The sequence below is a fragment of the Cyprinus carpio genome, chromosome A14, assembly GCF_018340385.1.
Source record: "Cyprinus carpio isolate SPL01 chromosome A14, ASM1834038v1, whole genome shotgun sequence".
Lineage (NCBI taxonomy): Eukaryota > Metazoa > Chordata > Actinopteri > Cypriniformes > Cyprinidae > Cyprinus > Cyprinus carpio.
In genome coordinates, this window is record NC_056585.1 from 26140498 (window position 1) to 26162453 (window position 21956).

Here is a 21956-nt window from a genome sequence, read left to right on the forward strand (position 1 = left end):
TTTATTCATTAAATACCAAGCAATTCATCTAATGTTTTGCACCAAGCTACAGCATCTGTAAATTAGCAGTTTTCAAGACTGCTCAAAGTCCAGAAGCACCCGTCTCCACGTCTCCTGGGTACGATTAACACGCCAACAGGTTTCCCAGAGCACCCTGGAGTGTTGATTTAACTGTAATGACTGCACCTCTGCCCTAAGCAAGGCCTAGTTACCCACAATTCAAGAGTTCAGGCACATTTCCCTCTAATAAATGTGCATTTATTTGAAAGGCTTTTCTTTCTTTGACAGCTCATATGATTTTGTGCTCATTAGTAGCTCCTGTCGCAACTGTAATATCCCTTTTCAGTCACTCACACACGCTCTCTCTCACTCTTTCATCTCCCTCGCTCTAATTTGCACCAGTTACGCACACACTTTGTAGCATTTAATAGCAAATTCTCTCCGCCGGAGTCTAAGGACCTCTCGCAGTTAACACTTCAGGAACAATGTGGCACTTTGTGGCTGATGTAGCATGTTTGGTCTGCTGGATCAGGAGAGAGAATGGCAGCATTCCCTTCCTCTCATCACACTCTGGGTGTCTTAATGAAGTTTCGGTGTGAAACCGCCAACTCCTGCTTTCCCAACTGGAAGCTCCGCCCTTGATTGCATATCCGTTTGTCAGCATTTGCTTATGCTGCATGTCAGTTTTTTATTTTTGCAAAGAGTCAGTCAGCGGGATAGTGTGTGTGTTTGTTGTGTTGGTGTTGGAGCGAATCAGGAGGTGGGTTTGTGGTCTCCGGTGCCCTGCTGACCTCAGTGGGCATATGAGGAGCATATGTGAAGTCTCTCGCTCGGTGAGCGTTCACACACTGCAGTCTGCCAGACAGCTGCTGGCACTGCTTGTGGGCAAAGATTTCAGGGAAATATTTGCCACCCAACTTTAGAAAAAAATTGTTTTCATGCACGGAAAACATTTAATGTGCCTCATTTCAGGCAGTACATCAAAGCTTAGAGCTGTCTTTGGTGAGTCTGGAAGCCAGCAGACCTTTCGTCACAAAAGTCTCGAAGAGGTCACTCTGAATGTTAGGGACCCAGAAGTCTGTGAATCCTCCAAGCTTGTGTTATACTTTAATGGAAGGCTGGGTTCGATAATGTGCACGCCTCCAGTCCGTTTTATATTTACGAGGGCTCTTGTTTTGTGGGCTTTGTCACCAGAGCAACACATGAAGAGCTTCGTTATTCTCATCAGTACATCTTGTTAGTTGTGGTTGAGTGTAGCTAGAAGTGACCGTGTTTATCCTAAGCTAACAAATATGAATAAAACTGTGTGTGGTTTTATGATTTCGTTACTGTGATGTAAGTATCACAGACTCAAACACGTGGTTGCAGCTAAACAAAAGATTCAAACCAGTGTTTCTGAATGATTTGATGAGGGTTTTGCTAGGTTTTCAGTAGGCAGAAAGAAAGAGGACTCTAATGAAGTGTTGGGGAGTTATGCTAGTAAGTGATTTTTTTCAGAAGTCAAATAGTGATGTGCATCTGTGTTTTTGTTACACTGTATTTTGCAGCCATTTGAAAATGTGCTCTTTAACTGTTCTCTGTTTTTTGTTTTGGGGTGTTTGATTCATTTAGTCAATCATTTTGTTCAGATGGTTCATGTTAATGTTTAAAAATTATTTGCTGTTGTCCTTACACAACATTTTACGTCCTGTTTAGTTAAATGCTGCTGCTCATTATATACCCATATGTATAATTGAAGATTTTTCTAGTTTTATTGTTTGTATTATTTAGTTTTCATGTACGTATAACTGTCATTTAACACTTCAGGTCATATTATCTGAAATATTTAAAAAAAAGATATGGTCTTCTTACATATTAAAAGTTGTTCGCTATACATTTCATTTGTGGCTCGTAGTAGCTAACTAACTTTTCAAACTGTAGCTTGACTAAAATTTTAGCCTATAATGACTTCAAAGTAAACACTCCCCTGCCAAACGTAAGTTACAATACAAGAAAAAACAATCTTTTTTTTATACAGGAAACTCAGTGGAAACAGAGCTCCACAAAGCCAAATAAATAAACCCATGGTGGCCTGGTACAGAGGCTGTTGATCGATATGGTCAGCCGGGACACTCATTTTTTTTGACTGTTCTTCCTGGTAATGACATCTACGGAAAGTTGGTGGGAGGGTATCCTTGGTTAAACCCCGGAGTCCAAAATGAGACTTGTGTTATTGATGAGCCTTTTGTAGCCTGGCTGTCATATTGACTTTCACACAGACATGTTGAAGATGCCCTTGTCACCTCTCAGCCAAGCGTTACTCCAGTAATTTAAGAAGTCATATACTGTGCAAGAACACCAGGCTGTCTGCTCTATTAGCTGGCAGGGTTCGAAAATAAACCATCCAGAGGGTAAAAGAAATAAGAAATAATTCATTTTTGTCCGCTCTGCTTAGTGTGAAGTCAGCGTCCTTCGGATCCAGACATGGCCGTAATGAAAATATTTACTAAATGAAATCCTCCCTGAGATGGAAAATGCCAACATTGCTCATAAACAATGAAGAGGAACTCAAAGATGCACTGGCTGCTTCATTTTCACTGCCTTCATCCCGAAACTCCAGTGATGAGTTGGCCTTTATCCTCATGCAAAGCCAAACTTATCCAACTCCAATCCAATCTGTTCTAACAGTTAAAGCAGACGGTATTTTGTTTTAATCACAAAAAAGCATTTACCAAAGACAATAAGCAGTCATCACCAGCCATGCCAGGTAATCAAAAATATAAGATTGCATTTTTGTGGTTTTGGCTACTAACATGCAGAGTTTTGGCGGTAAAAATGAATGTGTATGGAGCCCTGTGACGATTTCAGGGAATATGGGTTTGTTACGAGCTTTTGAGGTGGTAGTAATATGTTGGGAGGTACACCTCAGGAATTCTGCATGTGTCCGGAGATGTGTGGTAGCCACATGGCTGCATGGCCCATGGGAGATGAAAGAGTGGTAATACCCCCACCCCCCCAAATCTGATCTCGCACAAGTGCAAATTAACAACCATTTCGGCGGCGAACTTCCAGAAAACTGGGAAAAGTAAAGAGCTCTGTTATGGGAGAGTGAGGAGAACGCAATGATGAATCTACCCGTTTGTAATGCACAAAATAATTGCACCCTGTTCACATTAAAGTTATTAAAATATCCCTATCTGTGTCTTGCATTTAGCATCTGCTTTATAATTTTCAGTGGCATACGGATGCCTCAGTGAATTAACTCAGTGAAGGAGAAATGATAATTAATACAGTCATTTAATTAAGAGATAATAGGTGGCAGAAATCACATTGACAGTTATGACAGGGAACCTGTTAATTTAAATGCACAGGACAAGGATAAGCTCATGTTGTACTTTATCTGTACTTATATCAAAGGTGTTTAGTTGTAATTGATCAATAGATATGAGAACGAAATGTATTCTAATTGATGTGTCTACATGTCCTGATACTATCTTGTGCATCTTATGAGGAGAATATTAATGTGTTGGACACAATTAATAAAAAACAGCCATCTAAGGCGTCCAAACCAAAGGAAGAACTCATTTAAGATTCCAAACAGCGATGAGAAGCTTTCAAGAGGAAATGGAGCATACCTATCAGCTTCTGAGGACTAGACTAGCGTGGCTTTGAGGAAAATAACAGAAGATTACGACAGGAAATGCATTGAGAGGTATCGTATGGGAACAGAAAAAGCAACTCTTGTTTTCATGCACATTTTTCTCACTCAGCTTTGAGGTCTTAGGGCACCTCAGTCGCCTGCCGTGTTCCAATTGTGGCACGACGCAGTCAAAATATCCTCAGGCCAAAATCGCAAAGATTCTTCTCTTTGTCCGGTGCCGTCCTGAGAAGCACATTTTACTAGAGTATTCTGCTGGCTTATGACCTGGATGAGTCAGGTTGAGTGGTCTAACGGTGTGCGTGGGCGTGGTGGGCTCCATTGTTAGTATGGAACACCTGCCGTTTGAATGGGCACCTTATCCCCTCAACAAATTAAAACAAACAATAGCCAGTAGGGGGCTGCCATATCTGTGAACTCCACCTTGTCAGTGTGACCGGAGGTTTGATTGAGTTTCTAGAGGAAGCAGGACTTAGTTAGCTCCCCGGGCTATTAACACATCCTGTAAAAAACTGACACGGCGAGGACTGAAGTGACGGATAGAGATAGAGAGAGAGAGAGGAAATGTGCAGTGTTATTAGTGGGATTACTTTGCAAGCAGGTGAGAGGATACAAGATGAGAAAACTATAGAAGAGAGAACTACTGGGAGATTAGGGCATGTGAAAACGGAAAGAGACTGACGTGGAGAGACAAAAAAGGGAGAATTTGTGGGAGCACTGTGCTTATATAGAATTGTGGAGAAGTTAAAAGATCAAGGGAACATGATGATGCATTAAGATTTTTGAGTTCAATGCAGGAGAAATTTTGTACTGGTCATTTTCTTTTAATGCAATCGCAAGTAACTGGAACTGAAACTTTCAAGCTTCATAAAGGCTGTTGACTGCTTAAAGCACACTGATGAAGTCTCTTATGCTCACCAAAGATGCATTTTTTTCATCAAAATGAAATGAAAAGTAAAAACTGTAATATTTTAAAATGATTAGTACCATTAAAAATAACTAATTTCTATAATATTATTAATATTTTAGTTATTCAAAGCTGAATTTTCAGCATCATTACTCCAGTCTTCAGTGTCACATGATCCTTCAGAAAATTTTTTTAATATGCTGATTTGCTGCTTGAGAAACTTTTTTTATTACTATAATGATGAAAACAGTTGTGCTACTTAATATTTTTTTGTGGAAACCAAACACCTTTTTCAGGATTTTTTTAATATAAAGTTCAAACAAACAGCTTCTATTTAAAATATAAATCTTTTTTTCCATTAAAATTGTGTTTACTGTGACTTTTGATCAATTTAATGCATCATTGCTTTAAAAAACAAAAGAACTTCTGAACAATAGTGTTTCTCAATAACAGTGACAATCAACAAACACTTTTAAGTGAAATAAGGTCCTTACATTACCACACAACCAATAAGTGACGATAAAAACAATAACAAAAACAACACCATAAAGAAGTCAGCAAAAAGTAAAGTCATAATAACAGTAATTAAAAATAATAACAACAATAAGAGACTTAATTTATTCATGCTGCAATGCATGGGGAGAGCTCTCAAACTCATAACATGCTTAATCAGCAGTTGTTCAGACAACCCTAGGCCAGTTTTTTGGGAATATTTTGTTTAAAATTTTTGTTGATTCAGGTAATTCACATTTTTCTTCATCTGTATGCCAAAAAGTGGGTGTGAAAGATGCTGTCATTGTTGGTTTTCATAGCAGATAATGGCTATTTCTCAAAACCAGATAGACAGCGTTATCTTTCTACACACAGTAATGCTGCCTTGGTTTTGAAACGCAGTTGACGTCTGGGAGAGAATCATGTTATGGAATGCAGGGTCTGTAAATGGCCTGTCCCCTGTAATATGTTTCCTATATGGCTCATATTAGTCTGCTTGATGTGCGTTTTGTGGTTCTGGAGAAGTCTTTTGAAATCCAATATGCCTTTAAATCAGATTTATAAATGTTTATGTATATTATGAGAAACACACTGAGACAGCCCGATGTTAGTGCGTATGTGTATGCGTGTGTCATTATATGTCACTGTATATTTCTCAACGTTAATCTTTTCAGTGTGGCGGGGCTCCAGTAAACAGCGCCCACAGAGGAAGTCGATTGGCATGTATACTCATTTCGGTGAATGTATACAATTTGAGACACGCTTGAAACAACTGATAAAACAGTCTGGGAAAAGGATAAAGTATTGACTAGAGTGGAAAAATACTTAGTTTGGTAATATATAATTCATTCAGATGCAAGAGGAGATGTTTTCCAAACACAAATGTTTCCATGCAGTCTGTCTTTCTCAAGCAGTTAATTCTCATCTTCTTATTCGCTTTGCTTACATGCAGAACGAAATATCATTTCTCAGACATTTTTGAGCCTTTAGCTGTCTTATTTTTGTATGGAAAAGAAAGAAGAAGAAGAAAAAAACAGAGCCAGACAAAGACTTTAGACTTAATGCGGAATAGTCCCACCTTCAAAATAAAAGAGGCAATGGTGTCACTTTAGCTCCGATTGCACTGTGAAAAATGTTGCTGTAGTTAGTTATAACAACTTATAATGTGTTGAGATGACCTATGTATCCAACTTAACTACACTAAAGTTAACTAAACTTATAATTTTAAATCAAGCATGAAAGAACACATTATTACTTATTTTGTTGTTAAATTTAAAGTTGTGATAACCAATCGCTGCAATCGTTATTTACAATGAAACCAAGTGTGTCGTACACATCATAAAAAGCGAAGCCAAAATATTTAGATCGCCATCTGGTGGCTGGCTTCAGCATAAACCCTGCCCTTTTCATTTAAACAAATGGGACGTAAGCCAAAATAAAAAATCAACTTACACTTCAAATAAATTTTTTCCCAAAGGTGGTCTCTTTCATTTTAGGCAGCTCTTATCGCGCTGATGTATGTTCAAGTGTTTAAGGTTTTCTAAAAAGTTAGCTTTTAATTAGTTATTTGATGCTATAAAAACGGGGTGTGGGATCATGGTTGTGAGCTTGTGATAGGGTCTGCAGGAGTTTGGGTGGGACTTTGATACTGCGGCTCCAGCTCATGATCATTACCGCGCAGACTCAGTCTCCAAACGATTCTCTACTGTGCAGACTCCGGCTCTAAACTAATCTCTACTGTGCAGATTCAGGCTCCATAAGAATCACTACTGTGCAGATTCAGGCTCCATAAGAATCACTACCGTGCAGACTCAAGCTCCAAATGAATCAGAACTGTGCAGAATTGGGCTGCAAATGAATAATTACCGCGAAGACTCTGACTCCAAATGAATCACTACTGCGCATACTCTTTCTCCAAATGAATCACTACCGTGCAGACTCTGACTCCAAACGAATCACTACCGTGCAGACTCTGACTCCAAACGAATCACTACTGTACAGACTCAGGCTCCAAATTAATCACTACTGTGCAGACTCGGGCTCCAAATGAATCCCTACCATGCAGACTCTGGCTCCAAATGACGTTATTGGCACAAGATGACAGCGGCCATACTGGGATATTTTGGCATCACTTTTCTAACGTGGAGGAAAGTGGAGACACATCGTCCATCTTTATTTACAGTCCATGATAGAAACAGTTAGTGTCCTGAGATGCGAGCTTAGGACTGCACATGCGCATTGGCCAGACCAGCCTGAAATATCAGCTTTTCTGAACACTATTTAAGCATAGTAAACAACATTTATGGTGTAAATCACATCACTAACGTGACCCTGAGCCGTGCATGAGAGTGTGTATGGGAACGTTTAGAGTCGAGGCAACTCAATAGCAGCATGCTGAAAGTGAGTCGCCTCTAGTGAATGCGAGGCAAAGTCGGCCTCTCAGACTCAGTATTCCACAGCATGGCACTAATGTTCCCTGGCAGACGCCAGCTTTGAACAGCGTTGCCCCGCGGGCATCTGGTGCGAGTCGGGGCCATCGAGGCACTGCCAGGGAGCCTCTGAATTTAAATTCTCTGTTTACTGACTCTGCTGTGAGCTGAGACTTGAAAAATCATGTTTGAAAGCATAAGTGAAATGAAAAGCTTTTAACTTTTTTCTCAATCCCTCTCCCTTTTTTTTCTCTCCAGGGATCTGGACCGGAATAACATCACCCGGATCACCAAAGTGGACTTCTCTGGCCTCAAGAACCTGCGCGTGCTGTAAGATGTCACTCTGTATCTCTCACTCTTACAGTTAATCCTTCCTTTAACTCCCAATTCCCCTCCTCTTCCGCGTTGTCTTTACAGTCAAAGCCATCAAAGGGTTTGAGGCTGAAAGCCGGGAGGATTAAGGCATAAGTCATAATAAAACAAACTGACATTTAAGCTGAGTAAATCCGACACATTTAACATGACCCTGTGACTGAACCTCGCATGAAGTCATCGCCTTAGATGCAGTCAATCTTCAAACTTGTTCTTAAGTTTGAATATGTAACAATATATTCCATTCCAGAAACTTGAACCTTTAGAGTAAATACTGTAAATGACCGACAGTTGCTCGGAGAGGTGCAGGGCAGTGGGGATCTAACAAGTTGGGCTTCTCTGGAGAAAGTGTTCTTTCAGCTTAATGACTGTAATCATGTATTTCTCCGTGCTGTTTTCTTCCTGAATGAGAGCCAGTAAAGAGAGTGGAATGAAGATAAAAATAAACAAGTGAAAAAGAGGAGTAAAATAAACGCCCAAGAGAGCAGTCGTAAGCAGAGGCAGTGGCTGGCGGGCTGCACCGAGGCAGTTTAAGGTGGTTTATGATTAATGGTCTTGGTGTGCATCAAAAGCAGCCTCCCACTTGGCCCTGTGAACAGCCTCAGCACCCCTTATCTCTCTGGAAGGCTTGTGCCATGATCTCCTCCGTCTGATAGCTCAGGACAAGCATCCAATCACACCTATGCATTTTCCCACGCATGCACTTCACTCTGAAACATAGATTTTCCCACGCTAAAAAGAAGCGTAAGCTGCACTGTAATTTATTAGTTTCAAAAAAGATTTTAAATGTAGGTTCAGATGACATATTACATCATATGACATCTTACAACCTGAACTTTTAATGACTTTAAGATACAGTTATGAGGCTCTGCATGGGGTTCTCTCTATGAAATCACTTCCTGTTTTATTTCTTTTCTGCATGTTTGTTGCAACACATGACTTCGACTGGCAGACAAATGTTTTTCAAACAAATATTATTATTATTATTTTATGGAAATATGTTTGCTAAGAAATAAATTAATTAGGATTAATAATAATTCATGAATAATAATTAATTAATTGGGACAAACGTTTGGGATAATCTTGGGACAAGGACTTTTTCACCCAAAAGTCCTCAGAGAAGTGCCATCTGCAATGTAATTTATTCCTAAAAAAATCAGCATTATTAATTCATAAATATAAAAAAGTGTTTGGAGAGTTACACCAATTGACATTTTACAACCGGAACTAATATTGCCTTGTCATAACATAGCCATAACATGACTTTGACGCACAATTATGAGGGTCTGCATGGGTCCTCTGATATCATTTCCTATTTATTTTTTCTCCTGCATGTGTCTGAATTTTGGTTGCACCATGTGACTTTTGATTGACACGTTTTTTAAACATTCATAAGCACTGATCACTTTTGTTTTAAAGTAATTATTATTATTATTATTATATTTTTTTCCTAATAAATAAACAATAATTAAATATCACAATTAAAGATTGACCTTACTTTGGGACATAGATATTTCCCATTCAAAAGTCCTCAGGGAAGCACTGTCTGCAATATAAACCAGCACTTGGTTAACGCTTAAGGCAAGAATAACAAAGACTGTTCCAGCAATACCATGTGTGTTGCCTCACCTTTTCAATTGAGAGGTCTTCTACTCTTCTTGTCAGCCCCTGTGAAAGCATAGGTGTTTGCCTGTGTCCCATATGTTTCTATGCAAAACATCAAAACATTTCTATAAGGACGAGAAAGACAAAGAACAGAAAGAGGGAGAGATGCTGAAAAATGAAGAAAAAGAACCGTTATTATTCTTCAGCACACACCAAAAGCCATCTGGTCGGGATCGAAAGGGATTACTTTTAATGTAAATACATAAACCACGGAGGGGTTGATCCCCCATTTGTAAGAATGAGCCAGATAGTTACTCAGGCACAGATTTATGATAGATGCAGACTATATGATATGTTTGTTATCAGTGAAGAATGCAATTATTACAAACAAATCAATTTAGGCTCGTCCTGTGGGATTCCTTGTGTTTTTGGCCTCGCCATGCTGGATTGTGCCATAAAGTTGCAGCATTCATAAAAAAGCCTTTGGCTTAGCCAAGTGTCTCCTCTCTTCCTGACAGAATGATGTGACAAAGCATGGATTATGGCTGTAAAAACAGTTGCGTGTCTAAACATTTGCTTTAAAAGCATCATTCATAACCCCAGAAAGCGGAAGTCCACTTTAGAGGCACTTTGCTTCAGGACTGCCTCTCTTTTTGGAGGATTGCTTGTATTATCCAGTGCTGAATGTAATTTAGTGGCTGTGTGCGTCCTATGCGTGTCACTGCGCGTTTGCCCTGATTCAAAGAGACTCAGATATAAACAAGAAATATCCATGGAGATGTGCTGTCTTTTTAATGCATCTGGAAAATTTTAAGGGCCCTGAAATATGACAAAGTCTTCAGAATAGAGGAGAACTCTGAAAATACCCTCCGGTACGTCGTCACAAGCATGCTGGACACGAACGAGGGTCTGCTGAGGCAACCGAACACTTCATAAAATCAAAGAAAAATCTGCTCTGGTTTTCATAAGGAAAGGCTGTATGCTTATCATTCGCTGTTGTGACAAAGCGAAGTCAAGAGGTCCTCTAGTTCTCTTTCAACTGTCATTTCAATCATTCAAGAGACCTAATCAATGTCATTTGAAGTTGAATCGCTGGAGTTGATTGGATAATGAAGTTCTTTTTTTCCCCCACAGACATCTGGAGAACAATCAAATAAGTGTGATCGAAAGAGGAGCATTTCAGGATCTCAAACAGCTTGAGAGAATGTAAGTATCAAATAGAAGAAATGATTGAACTCGCATGCTGTCCTGATACATATTCCACATGTTTCTCTATGTGTGTTTTGGAAAAAAGAATTTGTAGCTGTTTATGAGCAACACATTGACCTTGTCAGTTTTAATCTAAAACATCTTCACAAAAGCGAAAGGAACTTTGAGATTTTGAAGGTGACCTCCATAACTTTCGTTTCAAGTCCAGCGGGTTTACGTGCTCGTTTGCCCCCTGACATCTGGAGAGCAACAATTTGCTCTTTTCTGGTGAGAATCCTAACACTTCCAAGTGAAATTGACCATTGGGTCAGACCAAACATGCTAGCTATTACTGCCGCTGGACAAGGTTAAAGAATGTCTGGACTGTGGTTCGCCTGTGTTAGCATCCTTAGATTTGTTTATGTGTGAATGTCTCAGTGCGTTTCATTCCTTGTAAATGTTTGCACGGTTCTTCTGTCAGTGTTTAACCGAGACTGTTGCCAGCTGCCGCTACATGTTAGTGACAGACTCAAAATCAGCAGGCATCATGCAGAGAACTGAAGTTTGTAAGTCTGTTTACCACCTCTGTCTCTGTGGTGGTTTTGTGCGTCTGGTTTATCTGGATCTTAAGATCTACATTCCTGATTGTGTCACTTGTATTTAGAATTTCACAGCATTTAATGCAATGACCTGCTCTCGACGGAGAGACGGCCAATGCGGCCACTTTCCCTCCATCTGACACCCGAGTGTGACTTTTTGTTGCTGTTGTAATCCAGTAGACATATTAATAGCTTGGCCCCATTATGAGAGCAAGTGCTCTGGAATTAATGATATGGAAACAGAAAGAACAGAAATGTTTTCTGTGACTTACACGTTGCTTAAAAATAGATTTTAAACCATGGTTCAACAAGAGTCAAATTTGAGGCAAGTCCTCCGCTTGATCCCTCAAACCCTGACATCAAGCATCTGAACTGAGGTCAATGACAAATAAGAGTGTCTACCATAAAGAAAATCTTTTAAAATTTCATTTTAATAAAATATATTTTATTCCTGTGTGTAACTTTAGAACAGGGGTTAAAGTCATCGTATTTATAAATTTCTAATGGTTTTTAATGTATTTTTAAATAAATTAATAGAATTCTAGTCACTGACCCACAGATTCATATAGCACAACAGACCTGGTTAGATGTCATTGAATTTAAATAGGATGATTTAAATTTACAAGGCTGTGAGGGATAGATCATGCAATTTTAATTCACAACTGTTTTATGGAGTTTTTGTCTACTAAAGGTTTTTTCAGAAGGAAGTTTCATCAGTTGAACAGTCTGTATGTTATTAAACAGCTGTACAATCCACTGAGCGCACGTAATTTATATCCCTCACACTGTAGCTTTGTTTTCATCCCTGTCAAAAATTAAATATGGCACTGCCCTGACTAAGATCTATTACAAGATTCATTTATGTTATTATTGATATTACAAGATGTTGTTAAGCAGGCTCAGGTATGGAGTTGAGGCCGCAGCAAGAGAAAACCAACTCTTTCCTTCAAGAATGAGTCTAGCTGAAGCTACAGCAAGGAACTGAGTTACAAACATTGTAGATCCTCAAAACAAAACGCTAGTGATGTTCCTCCTCCACATACCTTTGGTTTGCTCTGTGACCCTGCATCAAAAACCCATACTCCCGTGATAAGGGTCATCCTACCAAAGCCCACAGTCAGTCTGGCCAGGCTCATGTGAGTGATAATAGCCTTTAAAGAGCGCTGCTGGAGATAACCTAGGCCATCTTCAGAGGAAGTGCATTTATTTCCCATCAGCCCCAGCACAGCTGTGACTCCTGACCCCAGGATGTTGCTATTGGCCAGTCGTGATGCTGCTGATCCTGATAATAACATTGCTTGTTTCTTTAATCATAGAGATGAATTGGTCTATCCGTATGTCATTTGCGTTTGACTTGTTGTCTCATCCATCTAGGTATTCAGATGCCTGCATGTCGCTATGCTAGCCAAACAACCTTTCCATCTTTGTTTCCCTTGTTTTCACTCTCTCTTTCTGCCTCGGATAATCTAAGAACCTGAGCGCATACCCACTGATCTATACTCTGCATAAGATCATCCTTACATTGCGTTTCTTCCCTCCTGACTCTAGATGTTTTGACCACGCTAACTCTTGCCCTCCCCTTGTCCTCTCTTCCTCACAGCCGCCTGAACCGGAACCGGCTGCAGGTCCTGCCGGAGCTGCTGTTCCAATCCACACCCAAGTTGGGCCGCCTGTAAGTCATCGCTTCCCTTTGATATCGGTGCCTGGAAAAGCTTGCCGTCAAACATCCCACTGTTTTAATTTTGATCATTGTACTGGAAAGGATCTTGCTAAAATATTTGACTTTCCCAAAGGCTGTTTAAAGGATGCTGTCAGTGCAGGGATGTTCTCTGTGTTATTCCTTCAGCCCATCCAGATGTGATTCTTTTAGAAGGACTGGGAATCCGGGCCAAGCTTTATGTGACACGACCTCTCTTGATGGAGAGGAGAAGGTGTGCTGGAGGAAATATTTTCCTTGGATAAACAACATTCTTATTCTGAATATTTTCCTGCTCTGCTTTGAATCAGGGACATTTTTTGGCTTAGCAGCCATAGGATACTTCATTTATGAATTTACAATCGTCAATATAACTAGCGTGATCAGGTCAGGCCCGTGGCAGAGCAAAGGTTAAGCTTTACAAGTGTTTATTTGAAGCTGATTGTGAAACAGGAGTCACTCTAGAGCACCATTAAGTTCTGCAAGCAGCTTTGTGTTTTTGAAACATTTCCATGAAGCAACAGAGATTGGATTGACTGGCACAGATACTGGCATTTGAAGCTTTGTATATAAGAGTTTACCTGGTTTGAAAGATAACTAGACATTAGTGTCTTTGCTCATCATTCACAAGTTACTACTATTGCTTTGCACTTATGTACAGTATGACACGGGACTGCAAATTGTTTTTACAGCTAGCAGCTCATAGAACATGGTTTTCTAGCTTGATACTAATGGCATTATATGGACTAGAATTGGAATTGACAGTCTAATTTCTAAGCCAATACCGATAACCGATACTGATAACCTGATAATTATTTTCTAAAATAGTTTGATAATGATAGCGATACTAAAATAACAAATTGTCTAAATAAATAAAAAATAAAATGTTAAAAGTGAATGTAGGAATCACATTATAATGTACCATATGCAAATAATAAAAAAAACTGGTCATTAATTGGCTGTTATAATATAGATTGTGATTTTGCATCCCTAATTTCATGAAGGCAGCGGCCGTGATAGATGATATTTACACTAATTGCAAATAGCATATTTTATTAGCAATAGAAAAAATAGTGTAAATAGTGTTAGATTCTATTTACACTTATATGAAAAAATAGCAGCATTTCTTTGCAATTAGTGTAAATAGTAGATGCTGTTTATATTTAGTGCAAAAAATGGCTGATATTTGCACCTCATAATTGTATCTATCATATTTTAAATGAATGCCACTTTATATTGGGACAAAAAAGGCTCGTCAGATATGTGATGGAAAAAGAGAGAAGAATGAGTTCAGCAAAAGGCGGATTCGAACTCGGGTTGATCGCGTCAAAATATATGCCAGTGAGCATTTTGTACAATGCGCATCCTTTGCAATGTTGTCTACGCCATGAAAACGCTGATTTATCTATTATAAATATCTAAGCTGTATTTTGATATTTGTCTATTACAGGGAGAGAATAAGCTGGCTGAGGCGGAAATCCAAATGTTTACTATAAATGTCTGTTCTTCTTTTTTCCAACAGCAAATTTAAAGTACAGTTTATCTGTTCCATCTCATTTGAACATTTTCTAAATGTAAACTGGAGTACGCCTAATGAAGATTGTCCAGGGCGGGAGCAGTTTATGGCAGGGTTTGTAACCTTGCCTTGTCAGGGTTTGTTACGCTGGTTGACGTTAGTGCGATATGAACGGCCTCACCCATAACCTTCCCATTAAAAACCTCAAGCCCGGCCAGCTGGGGAAAGCAAAGGGTTAGGTGGAGCTAGGCTGGGGCTGTCCATGGCCAGCAGAACTGGAAACGCTGACAGGGGTCAGGGAAAGGTAAAAAGCATGTTTTAACGCTAAGTAAGGCCGAGGATGAAATGCGAGCAGAGGACGTTGTGGATGAATAATGAAGGAAAGAGAGAGGATAGTGGCCTTTGGGCGATGGAGACTAAGAAAGACAGGTCTGTGGGTCGTGGCGGAAAAGCCCTGCAGAGACGTGTGCGGTAACGACTGCCGGAGGCCATTTGTGGTCAGCACTCTCTGCAGCCTGGAAAGACTGTGGTTACAGTTACAGATTTCACTGTGTGGGCTCAGAAATGCATCTCATACTCAATGCGAGGGATTTATCCAAGGGATTGGTCAGACTTCTAGGAGTTCTTCCACCCTTGCCCTGTTCTTAGAAGTCTAGATCTTTCTGTCTAGCCGGTGAAACCGAATAATGAAAAGCGAATGACGAATTGGAAAGCAGTCTTGAACATGCCTGCTCCTATTTATTAACGGTGCAGCTAAATGAGCCCCTATATTAACTTCAGTTCCTGTTCGGAGACGGGCCCCTGCACTGGTAATGTAGGATATTTCGGTCAGTGATACCCATGAGACCCAGCCAACCCCTGCCATTACCCCAAGCTCAGGTTGCATGTGATTGGTGCATTAAGAGGAATAGGAAAGCAGAACGCATCATCTTGTCTTATGTCCCCTTCCCCTCAGCCAATTTGAAACTTTCCCTCTTTAATCTTCTGGGTGCAATTATTCGGGCAGAGGCGAGCAGTTAGTCGGCATGAAATGACCACCAAACAGCGCTAATTGATTGAATCTTGAGTTTGCCTGATTTGGGTGCAGAGGTTGGAATTTTTCCTTCCCTCTGAGCACACATGTTTGTTTGCCAGTTTTTGCATTATGAAGGACATCTTTTGTTTCTCTCGTTCTTTCCATGACAAGTTTATTTTCCTTCTAAACGGTTGTTTTCTTTTATTTAACAGAAACAAATCGCTCTCCCACACATTGAGTTTTCTCCCCTCGTGCTCTGCCCCGCTCCTGTTGGCCTGAAGCGGTGGAGTTCGGCTCGACAGATGGGCGGGGGGTCTGGCTCTCTCAGCCTTGCAAACACAAACCATCTCTCAGCTCCTGCCTGGATCTCAAAACATGACTCCAGAAGTCTGCAGACTATCTGAAGCCATTTAGCTCATTGGTTCCCTTAATGAGCTCTCCATAGCGTGCTTCAAAACGATTGCTGTTTTTACCGAGTGTACTGTGCTTTTAAAGTCTTGTAATGACTTCTTTATGCCGCAGTTAAGAGATTGGTTAATGCCTTATTAACCCTTATTGCAGGTTCTCCTTGGAATATTGTTCCAAACCTGTCTAATTTTCTTTGTTTTGTTGATCACAAAAGGAAAAATGTAGAAGGTTGTGCTTTTACAAAGAATGTGGACAAGAGCATTCATGCCATAAAAGTCCCCACTGTTCAAGCTCTTCTAAAGTCAGCTTTGTATGAAAATCCAGTTGAAAGTTAAGTGGAAATTCACTTAAAAATCTTTCAGTCCAGTGGGCTGTTAATTGCTGAGACCCAGAACTAATTTGTTGACAAATTCAATTCAAACTCACTGACCAAATGATTCGGGTTTGTGAACTGGAACTGATTATTTGAAAAGATCTGAATTAAATGTTCGCAAATCATTACCTTTCTCATAGAGAGCTAGGGTGGATTTTTAGTCTGTTCCTCTCACATAACTATTGTATGTCTTCAGAAGACTGGGAATATACTGCATGATTCATATAAAGAGTTTTATAGTGCTTTTTATCATTTAGGAGCTTGACAGTCCCAGTCCTAATTTTCTTTCATTATAATGACTGGCCGGGACTGACGTGAGGGTGTGTAAATAATGACAGAATTTTCATTTTTGGGTGAACTATTCCTTGAAATATTTGGGTTCTGAAAAGCTATAATAAAAACAAGCAGTTGTTGCTCTGCTGCCGTATAAATGGTGATTATCAAGTAATAAGGGATCATACTTGTAACACTGTCATTATATGGCTGTGTAAAGTGATGCAGTGTCTGTCTACCCACAATATCTGGCTAATAATTCAACATGCACCAAGCACATAAACCATAGAGCTCTGGCTCAAGTGGCCTACTGATTGTTTTCAGGGAAATGAACCCTCTCTGAATCCAGCCAAGCATCTTCCAAAATAGGGCTGCGCTCAGCCAGTTTAAAAAATCTAGACAGCTTTGTGATTTACTCCAAAGACATATTTAGATAAATACAAGCTACAAAGACGTTGGAGTCCTGACAGAAAGCCAACTATATACAGAAAGCTCAACGACTTAACTTTTTTTCTTGAATTGTATACTGGCTTTCCAGGGTTGTGAGCTGATTGATGCACACTAAGGGACTTTGAAATTCACAGTTTGGACCTGGTAGTGGGAAATGGGTGAGCTTAACCCCCAAAGGCAGATCAGTCAGAGGAAGCTTATATTCTCCTATCAGAGAAATGTTAATGACCTATTGTGCTGTTCTTAGATGGAGGCATTGGCATTTGCCGGTAGCTTCTTAACCTTGTCAGACTCGAGGAAACCAAGTACATGTGGGTCAGGCAGAAACCAAAGCGGACATTTGCCCGAGTCACTGCCCACGCAGCACTTTCTGTTTCTGCTGACAGGAGGAATGAATAAATAAACCTGTTTACACTGTTTCGGTGAAGGAATGAAGTTGCATAGCGCTGTTTTGTCAAACTGCTACAGAGACGGAGGGAATGCCAAGTATGGAAAGTGTGAAACAAACAGTTAGAGGGTCAGTAAAGATTTTTGAATATACAATTTAAATAAATAAATAAATAAATAAATAAATAAAGGTTTAAGCAGTTCTCCCAGCCTGATTATCTGAAAAGTGCCCAAACCCCCTCTAAAAAAAGCCAACAAACTGGTCTGACCAGGCAACCAGTTTAGGCTGGTTTAAGATGTTTATTTTCATCAGGAATGTGTTTTAAATATGCTTGCATTTAAGTTCAGGCCAAAAATGTGCCCTGTTGCTGACATGCAACTGTTCAATGAAAGCACATAATTTTAGATCAAATACATACCTGCCTATAAATTGCTACCAGTAAGTAAAAGTTTTTTGAACCATTGAAAGATGTGAGCATGAATATCTTCTGCATGCAGATGTTCAGGTTCAGTCAGCAGCCAGATTCTCTCCTACACCACAATGTGTAGTTTGCAGCTGTAGGCAAAATCTAAATGCTGGCTATATATTTTATTGGACAAGAGGTTTTTATGTATGTTGTGCACTGAAATATCCCATTACACATGTAAGTAATTTAGCACCCAAATAAAGCAAAATATGCACGATAGGCGGAACGTTTAGTTAGTAAATTTAGATACGCTTAAGGCCTCCTTTTCACATTGTTGGCATGAGATTATGTTGAAATAAGTTTGTTTAGTTTCCTCTGCGGTTTATAAAAGTAAAATCTGTGAGGGTGCAGTGCAGTATGTTTGCAGTTGTGCATCCATGGTTTACCGTATGGTTAGGTTTCTGAATCCGAGAGGTGAAAAATTCATTGCATTTTCACTGAAGGCTGTTGACTTATAGCCTTGTTATGCATTTCCCTCTTTCACAGCATGTTGTGGAATCATATCCTTTCCCTGGACACTGTTTGTGCCTCATTCAGACACAGATCAGGTGGATCTGGATGACAGGTTGACTCTGAGAAATGGTGGCCTGTGGGAACACTGTTTGCTGTATTTATGGGGGAGATGGGGTAGGTCTGTAACGTTAATAAATCTCCTGCATGCTGTGGGGCCCACAGAGCCATCCAGTGTTCCTAAAGCTGCACTGCTGTGACTGTTGAACTGCGGTGATTCTGCTATTGGTGTGGAGCAGCTCTGTGTCTCTCACGCAGGCCTCCACAGACCCACCAGAGAGAATCTTGGGTCAGTTTGTAATGAAGAGTAAACTATTGATTTATTTTGTTTTAGTAAAGCCTGATTGTTAAAAATTAACCTAACAGTCTGTGCTATGTCGTAATAGCAGTACCAGATGTTTTCAATATTAAGTATGATAAGATAAATCTACATGGCGTCAGAGAAAGTGATTTTGCACTGCGGTATTCATGTTTAAAGATTTTCTGACTTCTTCGCATTTGCTATTCTAAGTTCACTGATTATCTGACTTGGAATCCTCATGAGTCTATTAATCAGCTTAGCTAGAGGCAGGATTAATTATCATTATTTCGTTATTGATTACATGTTTCCCTGCGAAAATGATGTTCATAAAATGTCTTACAAGGCTGTTGATGAGAGGAAACCTGCAGGGAAATTTGTGTAATGATGATTGATTTAAAGCTCTAACATCTGAAATGCTTAGAGATTAATTGAAGTCAACTTGAAATCACTTTTTTTGACCCTGTTTAGTTTTTAATACATGTTCCTGATCTTGTTATGTTTCATAGGTTAAGCCATCTCATTTTTTTCAACGTACCAACTACTTTTTCCGTTGTGGAATGATTGAACTGCCAATCTAACTCAAGGCCAAAATCAAGTTTTGCTTTGTTTAATTTTAATTTTATCATGTTGACTTTATAAACTAATAGCTGCAAGCCTATTGCATGCTGCTTTAAAGGTATTTTGTGGCAAAGAAAGAAATTCTGTTCAAATACTCGATCTGCATTTTAGTTTACATCACCTGTAATTGCTAACATTGCTAACAATTTAGCAAAATGTGCATTGGTACTTCATTCAAGTCTTTACAATGATTTGAACTCTGGACTCAGCCAAGAAGTGTCTCAGGAGAAAGAGCGCTCAGAGTATCCCGCTTTACAGAAGCAGAGAGAGGGGAAAAGACCTAATTCGTTGTGTTGATTGAGGGCGCCTATAATTTGGGAAATAGTTTGGGGCCATTATGTACTGGGGTGTTTATCACAGGTGGTTCCCATGACGACCGGTTAAGAAAGGTAATTGGATTTAAATGGGCAGAACTGTTTGCACATGTTTGAAAGAGCAAGAACAAATGCACTGCAGTGACCACGCACTCTGGGTTTCCTTCTTTAGCAGCAAAGCCTCCAAATGAACCTTTAGCCTCTTCCTGAGTTTGAAAAATTAGAGAGCTGCCGCTCTATCATCACTATAGTCCCATTAACATCACCCAGACACAAACCAGCACATTTTCACTGTGTAGATTATATCTGTTTGGTAAAGATCACTAATGTTAAAAGCCCAGGGTCAAAGAGCTAGATGATTTGTGTGATTGAGTCAGCCTGTGTGTATACTTAAAAAAATAAAAAAAAATAAAAAATCAGTGAATAAAGTAAACAAACTATATATATATACATTTGTAGTTGTAGAAAGAGGTCTGTGCTCACCAGTGCTGCATTTATTTAATTAAAAATACAGTAAAAACAGCAATCTTGTGAAATATTAAAAGTTTAAATAACTTTTTAAATATGTTGTAAAATGTCATTTATTCCTGTGATCAGAGTTGAATTTTTAGCATCATTCTTCAGTGTCATATGATCATTCAGAAATCATTCTAATATGCTGATTTGTTGCTCTAGAAACATTTCTGATTATTAATAATATTGAACACAGTTGTTCTGCTTTATGCTTTTGTATAAACCGATTCATTTGTTTCAGGATGCTTTGACGAATATAAGTTCAAAGAGCAGCTTTTTTTTTAAAAAAATCGAATGTTTTTGTAACAATGCAAATGACTTTAATATCCCTACGGATCACTTTAATGCATCCTTGCTGATAAAAGATAAAAGTCATGTATGTTTATTTTATATCATATATATATGGTGATTAGTGTTCTTGAGTAAAGACAAGATTGAACAGGATGGAACCTAACTTTGAAATCAGTCATTTTAAACCTGGTATCATGCATCTCAGTGCATTTAGAGGCATTAGAGTAATTGTGTACATTAGACTTCACGGTTTTATTTAGGTTTAGAGTTTCCTCTGGGTTGTTAAACTGTTGAACTCATCTTGATACCCTTGTTACTGGAAGTATTAACCGTGCCGTTTGTTTTTGCAAGTGCGAACAAAGCACAAAACGAGTCCGAGGAATGTTTTCGTACAGAAGCGTGCATCTCGGAAAAGCCAGGGTGAGTAAAACAACAAACAAAGCCCCATTAGAGCAGCGGAGCTCATCCTGACTGGATTCCTCCCACTGGCAGCGGTGCTGTTTTGCCCTTCACAAAAGACCAGGAAAGCATTCTGACAGGCCAGCACTTTTGTGCCGCTCTGCTGTGTTTACAACAACATCTGAATCAACAGCAAGTCAAGTCTAGCTTCTGTGCTTGGCTCTCGCATAGAAGCACTTGTCTTGTTGATGTGAAGATGCTTGAAATCCCAATGAAAACGCTCTGGTCAAATGTCAGAGCTTTTTTTGACATGCCTGAGATGGCACAAAGCGGCACAGTCAGCATGTGCCAGTAGCATCTGAGTAGGGAGAACAGGTGATTCAGGGCAAGTTAGTCATCGACCCGGCCATCCTGAACTGGACGTCTGGCTTGCCAGCCCACAAACACACACACACACACGCTCCAGGAATGTTTTACAGTGAGAACGGCATGCTAAACAAAACGCTTTGGTCAGTTTATGAGAGTGAAAGAAAGCTAACAGTTCCTGTTCACTTCCAGACTGCCCTTCTTTTATTATGGATTCAATTGTCACTTAGCTAATTACAGTTTCTTTTTATGATCCGAGGCCACGCTTGCAGCCAGCTTCCTTCAGGCAACAATGGGAAGGTTTGTGGCGTGTGGAGGACCTAAGTGAAAACAGACACTTCTCCTCAACTTTCTTGTTGTTGTTTTTCTCTTTTATCTTCCTGTGTGACTCCACAAAGCGAGTTCAGATATTCAAACCTCCGTTAGTCATTCTGGCCTGCGCGTTGCGAGGAGATACTTGGCTGAAGACGAACGTAGAGTGGTTGGTCATTACACACCCAAAACGCACACTTAGACGAGCCGCTAGCTGAATATGCATGCCTCATTGCTATCTATACAACATGCTTGTGAACTCTGCAATAGAGTCTTTGGACATCAAATCTGGGAAATATGCACAGATAAATTGTTACATTATGTCATTTATTCCCCCTGGTTTGTCTCTGTTGGCTCTGTTTAACTTGGCACGCCAACATAAACTGGGCCCCAAGAGGAGTTCATCTTCGATTGCCATGTGTATGTGTCCGTAAGTGCAGCTTGCATTGTGTTATTTCTGGAATGGTTTGGATGATGCTTTTTAATGGGTGTGTATGAGATGAGTTGTAATGTTTACT

General features: G+C 39.7%; 1 protein-coding gene across 1 annotated transcript in view; it reads left to right on the top strand.

Annotated features, from left to right (window-relative positions):
- slit3 (slit homolog 3 (Drosophila)) overlaps positions 1 to 21956 on the top strand; it is a 170616-nt gene that overhangs the window by 2513 nt on the left and 146147 nt on the right. Inside the window, exons 2-4 of the mRNA XM_042770385.1 lie at positions 7724 to 7795; positions 10577 to 10648; positions 12830 to 12901. Of these exons, the coding sequence (XP_042626319.1) occupies positions 7724 to 7795; positions 10577 to 10648; positions 12830 to 12901 (216 nt within the window). The remainder of the gene's footprint in view (positions 1 to 7723; positions 7796 to 10576; positions 10649 to 12829; positions 12902 to 21956) is intronic.